An 11,150-nucleotide genomic window follows, 5' to 3' on the forward strand; every position below is an offset into this window, starting at 1 on the left:
AGAGAGAGAGAGAGAGAGAGAGAGAGAGAGAGAGAGAACAAACAAAACCTGCTATACATCTGTTTTGTTGGTGGTGTATATATGATTTCAAGGCTGACCACTCAGGACTGGACAACAAGTGAGGGCCTTAATCACTGGAAAATATGAATTCTCCTCTTCTCCCAAGAGTCTGAAGTTCTTTGCCTGTAGTTCTTGTAAGATCTCAGTAAATTTGCCTCTTCTATAGTAATATGCTCATTGATGTTAAAGCTTAGGTTCTATGGCATGTGTTCCTGATGTTCCAAAACTGTCCCTGTGTCTCTCCCCTGCTGTAGAGAAAGGAACCATTACATTGTCACTTTGGAAGAATTTTTAAAGACCTAACCATTTTTGAGTTAACATCAGCCCCAAAGTAAAGCTCTCCCCTCAATCTCACAACCTGTCACCCTGTACACCACACAGGTCCTAGAAGACATTAACCAATGTAGAAGACTTATTCTAATGGAAGAAAAAGGAAATCACTTCATTGTAAATGTGATATTTCTGCTCAATCCCAGAAGACAGAAAGATAGCATTGAAATTAATGTTTAAGAGAACCAGATAAGGGTGAATGTTTTGTTTTCCTTTGTTCATCCAGGTGGAAAATATCCAAACTTGTCCATTTCTCTTCTGTATTCTCAGAGTGACAAAAGAAATTGGGAAGAGATGACAATGTGGGGAAGAGCAGACACAAAGCCAACAAAGACATCTTTCCTGATTCTCAGTCTCTGGAACTTAAGGTGTTACGGATAGAAGTAGAGGATGCCTGAGGACTGAAACATATTGTGAGCCTCCCAGTTGACAGAGAAGCAGCATGGGATAAGAGAGGAAGGAGCGAATGGGAGGAAAGGAATCAGGGCAAGTATCATTTGGAAGATATGGCACAATCTTGCATAGCAATAATGAGAAAATATTATTTCAAGAAAATGTTCTTTTACACAGGACTATAGTTTGCCATTATAGGGAGGAATGATTACTACAACATTTTTACATATAATTAAGACTTTCTCTTACTCCACCAATTTCCCTCTCACATAGATCTCATTTAAAGAAAAATAAATGAACATAAATTCAACAAAATCCAGTAATTTTGACATTGTAGTTTTCTTTGATTTGGTTTGCACGTGCTCTTTTGTGTGCAGACTACATGACTGATACATAAGGATATCTTCATGTACCACCACCATTGGTGAGAAGTGGTTACATATGAAACTCAGTTATATGAAAGCCAAGCAAGTGCTTTAACTCCAGAAAATGATCACCAATAAATCAACTGTTTCACTTTAATTGTGATTATATGCAACGTTACATCTAGGTAGCTTATTTTGGGGAAAAAAACATTCAAGCTTTCATTGTGTTTCACAGAAACCCAAAAACACAACCTCAACTTTTTTCTCATGTGACCAGACATGAGATATATAAAGACTTATGTGACAATAATAATACATACTTACTCTAAATTACCAACAATTTCCAATCAGTTAGGAAACATATTTGATATTTAAAAAAATACTCACCATATCTGTATCTGAGACAGGGCCAAAACTGGTCACGTAGATGTTAGTGAAGACTTCAGTAATACTATCTAATATGAAAAAGAAATTGGACATAGATTTAAATAGTGAAATCTGCAAGAGAGAAAAGGATCTGAGTACATGGTGTGATAAGGAAGTGGGTGATTGTGACGGTGTCACCTCACTCTTTCCAAGCAGTGCTCACAATAAACAGAAGGTAAACCCAGAAGAGCTTTCCTGTTCCTCCTTAGAAAGCAGGCTTGCTTAGAATTTCTTTTAAAATACTATATTGTTCATTATGAATAACTTATTAGAAACCATCTAAAGTAAATTATTTGAGCAAATTTATCTTTAATCCTGACAATAGCATGCATACTATTTGATACTCTAAATTTGATGATTAAACTAATATTTCCGGTGCCATTTCATTGTAGTTTACACACAAGAATACGTATTTCATTTACAAATCAATATATCTTTTCCTAAAATAAAGAAAACAAACTGTTCACATTATAAATAAACATGATTCATACTCATATATATAGCCTTAATACTTAATAACATAAAAAATAAAAGCAAAGTGAATAACTTAAATTTCTATATTTCATTATTTATAAAAAACTTGGTCATTAAATATCTTTACACCTGCTTGAAATGCTAAGATATAAATGAATTGGATTCTAAAATTATGAAATCTATGAATCATAACACACAAAAATTATCAATTAAACAGCAGATTTAGATATTCAACTTTAGATTTAAAAAATTAAAGACATCATTTGTTTCCATCATCATTGGCTAAATGTCACAGTAAAATTTGTAATTTCACATTTTCTATATAATAAGGAGCATCAATTTGTAAAGGAGTAGTATATGCATTTAATTTTGAAAGAAGCATTTCTTTTAAATAAAAGAATTTTAATACACAGACTCTTTAAAAATTAAGCTTTTACTGCACTATGTGTTCTTCAAAGGACTTAGTATAGAATAATTTGCAATTCAAGTCTATTAGTAGATTCCTTGTTACATCCCTATGGTGTACACAATGATGTACAGTAAGCTGGAAACACTGCCTTATCAAAGACTCTGTGGTAGACAGAGCATGGTTTTATAACCCCACGTACTCTTATTTCCGAATCTTCACACTAAACCCAGGCTTTGTACTACAATGGATAATGGACTTGAGACTAAATGTAGATTCTTATTAACTATGTATTTCCACTTACTGTATGTTCTATGTCGGAGCACAGTGAAAGTGAATCAATTAGCATAATTATTCTACTTTAATATGTATGCCCTTCCATTTCTTAAACTATATTTATTTTTCTGTTATATACCTCTCTCAGCACATAAATAAATTGACACAACTTTCCTCCTGACAGTGTCTGAAACACATCCATAGGGTAAAGTTCCTGGGAAGGCACCTTGTGAAGAACTACAAGATCCCAAAGTCCTGTGTTTGATTTAATTTTGGTTCCTGCTCAACAAAACCCTGGCATAATTTTTTAACAAAGGTCATGAATTTCCTTTTTTAAACTGAACTACTGCTCAAAGTATGTTGCTATCATGATCCTATCCTACATGTGTTATTATAAAAAATTATGAAACAAAACCCAAGATTTTATTTTCTTCTTATAATATGCCAATCATGCTACATCATTTATTTAATACATAAATGATATAAACATCAGATATTATAAACATCAGCTAAAATGTTCCAGGGAAGAGAAATTACAGTATTAAGAAGTTTTTGGATTAACTAGAGAAAATTATTCCCTTTAGTATGGGTAGCAAAGTTGGGGGAGAGAGAGATGACAAAAAAATGTGCAAGCTAAAGATGGGAATAACGATCTCTCTTATGTTAATGACAAGCAATGTGCAAAGGGTACTGCCGACATCTGGTAGCTGTCAAGAGCTGCCAACTAGGAGCAGAAAGGTGTAAGATGAACCTCAGAGGTCTGAATGTATATTAGAAACCCTGAAGATGGAATATAATTGTGTAAAGTTACCAAAAGAATGAACATGGCTGTATGGTTTATTACTTCATAGACCTTGCTGAATAATACAGGCACCAGAAGGGATCCAACTAAAGACACAGAGGGAAGGTGAAAGTCGGTAAGGCAGTCTCTGATGTTGAGTATCAAACAGTTCTCTATCTGACATCTGAGCATGGGAAAGTGGCTTTGGAGTAGAGATCTGAGGATTTTAGTGTGAATGGGTGTATAGAGAAATAAACTAGCAACATAAATTAATGGCATATTTTAGTGACAACGACAGACATTTGACAACACCTACCAGCACTCCCAGGTTCTACATCCAAATTGCAATGTGATTTTACCTTCTAGCAAGTAGGGAAAAAAGAATAGAGCAAAAGAGAAATGAGACTATACAGATGATATTATATATGAATCATCTAACACCGATTTGTCTAAGGCCGTCTGTAAGTTATTCCATGCTTGTATCTACAGATTACAACAGGATAAAACTGTGTTATTCATGTATGTTACAGCGTTTTGATTAATTAGACTAGTGGATATCACAAAGGAAGCAAAGGTACCTGCTAGCTGGACGAGACCTTGATCTTTGCATTTTAGGAACCATGAGTCATCCTTGAGTCCTGGGTGTTCTCAGGGAACAGCCTAAGTGAGCTCCTGAGTCAGCCTTCACACTGGCTGTGATCCTCCCTCTCCCAAGCTTTACTAATTGCTTCTCTGCCTCGATGTCTCTATCTGAATGTTACTCTTCTCCAGCCATGCGTGGCTGGTGGGGTTTACCATCTCAGTCACGAAATCTCTCCAATTGAGAAGACCTTAAGTCAGTTAGATAAATGTTGGTAACAGCTAAGGTAAGAATACCAATACGGTAGTATTGGATGATTCTTTCTAGGAACTCACTGATGTATTTGAAGACTCCACATTGTAGTAATAAGAGCAGCAGGGCTGCATCCCCAGCACCCCGGCCGCCTGCTAGCTTATGCCCTGAAATAACAACACACAAATTGTATTCATTTAAACACTGCTTGGCCCTTTAGCTCTAGCCCTTACTGGCTAATTCTGATATCCCGATCAACCCATTTCTAATAATCTGTGAGCACTGGTCTTACCGGGAAGATTCTAGTCTACGTCCATCCTGGGTCGGAGCTTCATCGCGTCTGCCCCCGAGAGGAGAGCTGTCGAGTCTGAGCTCACTTCCTCTTCCTCCCAGCATTCTGTTCTGTTTACTCCTCCCATCTATGTTTTAACCTATGAGGGCCAGCCAAGCAGTTTCTTTATTGCTTAACCAATGAAATCAACCGATTGATATATGACACTCCCACATCACCACATGTTGGTAGGAATTTTGATTTCCTTTCTCGCTTGGCAGCTTGCAAAGCACCTTTGGATGCTATGAGAGATAGCCCTCATGGATGAGACTTCCAGCTAAATTATGGCTTGATTCCTCCAAGTTCTTAGTCAAACTGTAGGCTATCTTCAAAAGCAGATTCTTCAGGGAAGCAACCAAGTACAATGACAATTCTTAATATTTGAGTCTCTTGGATCTCCCTGATGAACAACTCAAAGGCAGGTTACACACACACACACACACACACACACACACACACACACACAATTTCCAGTACCTTAAGAAAATAAATACTTCCTGCTTTTTATATACTCTTAAGTGTTAACATCTGTCCTTTCTCCTGCTCCCTCTGTATTATCTCCCTCTCTTCCCTCCACCAGTTAAAGACCCCCATTATTTTATTTCCTTTTCATCGCACCTGTGTTCTAATACAGCTTTTTCTCCCTTCCCAGTATGGTCCCTTTCTGTTTCATCGATCCTACAGTTATTTCAAGTTTTATATTTAAATTTGAAGATGTTGAGCTATGATCCATTAAAAAGAGGAAACGTGGCATTTTTTTTCTGAGTCTGGGTTACTCCACTGAGCCTCAGAGTAAGTAGGATCACAATAGAGAGGGTTGGCAATATTGGTTCCAGAGAACCAGGGTGCTTGTTGGTCTTCTAAAATGACAAGAAGTTGTACCCATAAAACTCAACAATATGTGATCTATATAAGGCAGGCAACAAATAGCTACTGATTGATAGTTAAGTCAGTGGTCTCCAGGGACCAGTCCCACATTTGGTCAGACAGTCCCAAGTGGGAGTTTTAGATGCCTCTTTGTTTTCTAATGAGAGAGAGTCAAAGAAGTTGTGTATTTGGGTGAATGGGGAGGTGGAAAGGATATGGGAGGAGCTGGGGAAGGGGAAACCAAAAAAGATTAATATCTGAGAGTAAAATGTAAACAAAGCAAAATGTCCATGAAAAATGTACATCAGAGAAGAGGGGGAAAATTAAAGGTTTTAAGTACTAAAAGAAGGTGACAGTTGTCACTGCTAAGAGAAGGATCTTGAGAAAAGATATACAAATCAGGTAGAAGGAAGTGATGATAACCATTCTCTAAGATAGCAAAATTCAGGGAAGATATTTCTGGTAGAGGATTCCACAGGCCAATGTCAAGTCCTGCAAACAGGCTAGGTTCAAGATGATCAGCATAAGCAGATAACTGAAACATCATACAGGAATAAAAAGCATAAGTTTCTATCAAAAAATAAAAACCAATCAACTATAATTAGAACAAGATCACTAAATTTAAGGCAGCACAGAACTGCCAAAAGGAACTTGAAATCATACAGTAATATCTAATCAGAAATGCTATGTTCTCATTAAAAGTGTGGCTAAGCTGGGTCAGAGGAGAGTGCATACATTTTAATCAATGTAGACAATGTTCACACACACACACACACACACACACACACACACACACACACACACACACAATGAGACCAAGAACAAGAAAAGCCAAAACAAGCAGAACACAGATTTGTCTTTTTTTTTTTTAAAGTGATGTTAGTGAAATGACTTTTTGGTCTGATTACTAGAAACAACCTTGAGAGGCTGAAAATAAATTATTTCTGTAGGGCTGTCCCCTCATAAAACAAGGCTGCATGGAAAGTAAATGGGTGGTGAGACATGGGGAGAGAAAGTAGACAGCTCTCCTTTTAAAAGCTTGTCAAAATGGATTTCAAGTGAAATCACTAGTAGTCGGCATTGTGTAATGCAGTATACAATAGCACTCAATTTTTAAAAAAAAAAGGAAAGAAAAAAAAAACTAACACTTGGCAAGAGCAAAAACATGTTTTCCATAAAAGATTAATAATTTTGGGGGTTGTTCTTTGTAATGTGTTTTCTTTTCCATCCTCTCCCAGTACAAACACATAAATACTAAAATTTATTTTCTCAAAATAAATATAAAGTATTCAAGATTAGAAATGATTAAAATATATAATAGGATAAAGTATAATAGTGTAAAACAGTTCTGAGAGCTTTACATGCAGCAAATAAAGTTATTGTAGGCAACTCTTTAAGCCCAATCAAGCAAATAACTCATTTACGGTAAAGACTTACTCCCTTAGTTTCCTGTTGTGGGATCCAGGGAACTTGCTATAGCCATGGATATATGCAACTGAACTATTTATAAATACCATCTTGTGTATATTGCAACTTTGACACTTCTAAATTTGGTATTAACCAAATTACAATAAATACTGAACAGTGGTGAACATGGAATAATCATCTTCGGCATATTTTTCAATTTCATGGTAACAGAAACACATTCATAATGGACACTTTCAGAAATGCAAGCTAAGTTTCTACAGTCCTACTGTAAGAGTCTGTAAATGCAGATTTTGTAGAAAGTGTTATTTTCAGTTACTGCAGAATTTTCCTTGCTTGAATTATGAGGCTAGTCCTAATCTCTCCCTGTCCTGTGACGAACACTGTAGTCTTACATTTTCAAGGGCTTAAGGGTCTACATGAATTATCTACTGGGAAAGAGGAAGGTTGGAAGGATTTTCTAATTCAAACATACTGCTATTCAAATACACAAAAGGAGCAGGTAGAAGGAAGTGAAGGTGTTTCAGATATGCTCCAGGGCATGCATCTTTTCAACAGGTATCCTGATATGTCACAATAATCTATATTACAAAGACCTACCGCATGATCCATTGCTGTTACTCTAGAGCAATTATCATGCTATGGGAATGCTGCTTCCACCAAGGACTCATTGCAATGAACATTTTGAGTGTGGGGTTAATTGGAGAAAAGCATATATTGTGTGAAGAGGTGTTGGAAATGTGGAAGAGCAAAGTGGGTGGTTTTTTGGTCTTGTTTTGATTTTAATTGATTGGGGGTTTTTCTGGGGGTGGATGCTGCAGGGGTGAGGGCAGGATATGGAGGGACTGGGATATGAGTAGGATTGGGTTGCATACAGTGAAATTCCCAAAGAATCAGTAAAGAATTATGTTATTAAAAAATGTTTGTTACATTGACAGTTTGCTCTAGACAGCAGTCACTTACGTGGATTGAGTCAAAGAGCGGGCATCGTTAAACATCTTCAGATCAGGCACACTGTACAGCTCTCGGTTTAGAGAACTGTTTTGAAGTGAAATAGGAAGATCTTAAGACAACAATATCATTTACTCAATTGTCTCAGCTGCATAATGACGTTCTGTTTGCTTTTGAGTGTGAGGAATCTTGAATTGTTGTCTAAAGTAGTATGATATCGGAGTAAAGGTCACTTTAGTTTACATATAAAGCTGGCTTCCCTGTTTCCTTGCATGAGTCATAATTCTTTAGCTGAAAACTTGACATTTTAGCTATTGTAATATGGCAGCTGCAAATCAGAAATTTACCCCACCTTTCATTACATGTGTTACCATTTCTTACTTTTACTGGCTTTTTTTTTTGGCTTTATAAGACTATTTCTGCAAAGATATATTCTCTTCACATTCTGTCCATGGAAATGTTAAGTCTCTTAGTCCAAAGAAGTGTGTGTGAGGTCACGTGGGAGACATAGTGATGCCTTCAGCACTCCTAGGCGATTTATAACTCTATCTGGGCCTTCACTTCCTGCATATACAACAACCAAGGCCACATTGAATCGAAGATAAGGACCTTGCCAGTTTGTCCCAAAGTACATGAAATAAATCTGCTTTGTAGTATGGCATTTTAGGTTTTCAGAATTATAAGTGAAGTTTTATCCCCATCCCCATTATCACCTGAGTTTCACTTAATTTTTTTCATTTTAAGGGTTTTCATTGGGTTCTTCTTAACTCCAGCTGGTATCTCTGTTAAAAATAGCTGTGAACCAAAACAAAAGCTGCTGATTTTTCTTTCTAGTACATGTCTTGAGAATAGTGTTACCTGCACGAAGTCAACAGTGTCAAATTAAACTAAGACAAGCCCTGAGAATGAACACAGGGGTCTGAAAGAAATCATTTTTCTGAAGATGGTAATTTGTAAGGGAAGCTCTGCTTCACTCTCCAGTGTTTTGTGAAGGTTGCATTTCAAGGCTTGGATACTTACAAGACTGGTAGTTTTCAAATTGAGCATGTAACACAGAAAAGTAGACAGGATAATAAAAGCGAAATGCCAGAGAAAACAATAGATTTATTGTGCTACATCCAGTTTTTCTTCTAAATCATCCTGGGATTGTTACAAGCTTCTGGTTAATTTCCAGAGATCTGTGAAAGTCAATTACATAACTTTTGTCACTGTTCTTGCTGCTTTTTTGCAGGGGAAGATTTCTTAAGCACCTCATTCTGCTGCTCCATAAGTATTTTATCCACTGGCTCTTCTTAAATCATATATGAGATTGTACCACTTGACTTCACAACAGCCTAGAATATCCCTTTATCTTACTGGAAACAAAAGCTACGCTCTTAAGACTGCTAATGTATATAATACTTGATGACTACAGTGTAGCCTTTCCTGTTTCTTCTGCTACTGTTCAATGGTCTGTCTCGTTTATATCCTGGCTAGTCATCAAACATTGTTGGTCTTTGCAGGCACCTGAGAGATCCTGTTTTCACATTCACAATTTACTGTCTAACCTCACTTAGGTCTATTTGTGTTTCTTATTTATTTCAACTAATATTTACATAGGACAGACTACATTCTAGCCACTTTCTAACAGTTTATTTGAGTTCTTTTCTCAGACATCAGCTACCTTTTTCAATGATCTGTAACTAATTCATGGCACTCTAATTCATGAGCTCTCTAATTCATGGTACCCCCTTCCTTTATCATGAATACTTCTTTACCATCTTTACTTTAAAATTATGCCCCACAAAATTTTGTAAAATGTTTGTAAAATTGCAAATCTCTACTAAAAATAACATCTTACAACATTTTGCAGTTTTTATGTATTATCTTCACTGCTTATGGTGAAAACTTAAAAGGCAATTGTAGTTCCATCTTGTACTTCACTGAGTTCATGTGAAACTTAAGTCCTATATCAAGATAGATAATAAACACTTCTGTCAAGTTAACATTGTCCATTGAGGTTAGGGATCACTTTGACACTGTTATTTTATACTAAAATAGTAGAGTCTAAGAAGTAAATTAGTTAAATCAGAGATCAGACCAACAAAGAAAAAGAAAACAGTTCTACAATTTAAAGAAATCAGAAAAAAAGCCAAAATTTGCATCAAGAAAGAAAATGCTTGTTGATAGTGAAATAAAAAGCAGCAGAAAATATTGTACTTCAAAGACGTTGTGTAGTGAAGTAAAAAAAAAATACAGCAGAGAATATTGTACCCCAAAATGCTGTGAATCAAAGTTCCTGGAAAGAAATACCACCTCACACTGAACTCTCTACAAAGGCAATGAACAGCTTAGAACAATGATTGTTCTAATATTGTAAATTCAGGACCAAATTATATTAGGCTATTTTTAGTCCCCCCGCCCCCATAATAGCCATTACTTGTCCACCACTGTGTCTGACCTAGCATCCTTGTGACTGTGGTCAAGTCATTTTGGGATGTACAAACAGACCCCTAGCTTCCACCAGCCCAGAAGCTAAGGATGTCATCAGGTAGCATCTGAAGTCAGTAATAGAGATTTCCTTAGGTGGAGCTTGGTGAACCCAGTGGAAGATGGGGAAAAGGATCGTAGGAACTAAAGGGGTCACCAGGAGAACATGGCCACAGAATCAACTAAGCAGGACTCAAAGGGGTTCACAGAGACTTTAGCAGCAGTCATGGAGCCTGAATGGATCTGTGCTGGAGTCCAGTCTGAGAGGCATTCTGGATGGAACTAAGGAGTGGGGCTGTAGTCAGCTCTGACATAATTTTAGTCAGGCCTCCAGACCTCAATGCACCAGTGAGTATGCACCGCACTCCTGCCTCCTCCATTCCTGTGACACCAAGTACACATCAGAGAGAAGACCTGTTCGGGGCTGTTAGATCTCTCATGAAACTGTGTACTGGGGCAATACAACCTGGTCAGTGAAGACCTCATCCAGTCCCTGCCTCACCCTCCATTCTTTCTACCACCTGTCCCCCATTGTGACCAAGACTAGAGCTTTACTGCACTGCCACTTTGGTGAATTCTTAACTGAAGCCATAAACTGGCTAGTAAATCAAATCTAACAAATACAGAAGCTATTTTTGAGTATTATTAAAATAGATTCCCTTGCTTTGACACAATTTACCTACCCGATGTACTCAAACTCACTCGTAATTGGGTTCTAGCCATAAATAAAGGTCAGTGAGTCTATAATTTGATATCCTAAAGAA

General features: G+C 36.9%; 1 protein-coding gene across 3 annotated transcripts in view; it reads right to left on the reverse strand.

Annotated features, from left to right (window-relative positions):
- The window catches only part of Gabra2 (gamma-aminobutyric acid type A receptor alpha2 subunit), a 134,220-nt gene that overhangs the window by 78,444 nt on the left and 44,626 nt on the right, over nt 1–11,150 (reverse strand). For all 3 annotated transcript variants that reach the window (XM_005359306.3, XM_026785070.1, XM_013350814.2), the window contains one exon: nt 1,536–1,603. In XM_005359306.3, the coding sequence (XP_005359363.1) occupies nt 1,536–1,603 (68 nt within the window). The remainder of the gene's footprint in view (nt 1–1,535; nt 1,604–11,150) is intronic.

Source organism: Microtus ochrogaster, linkage group LG1 (genome assembly GCF_000317375.1).
Source record: "Microtus ochrogaster isolate Prairie Vole_2 linkage group LG1, MicOch1.0, whole genome shotgun sequence".
NCBI lineage: Eukaryota > Metazoa > Chordata > Mammalia > Rodentia > Cricetidae > Microtus > Microtus ochrogaster.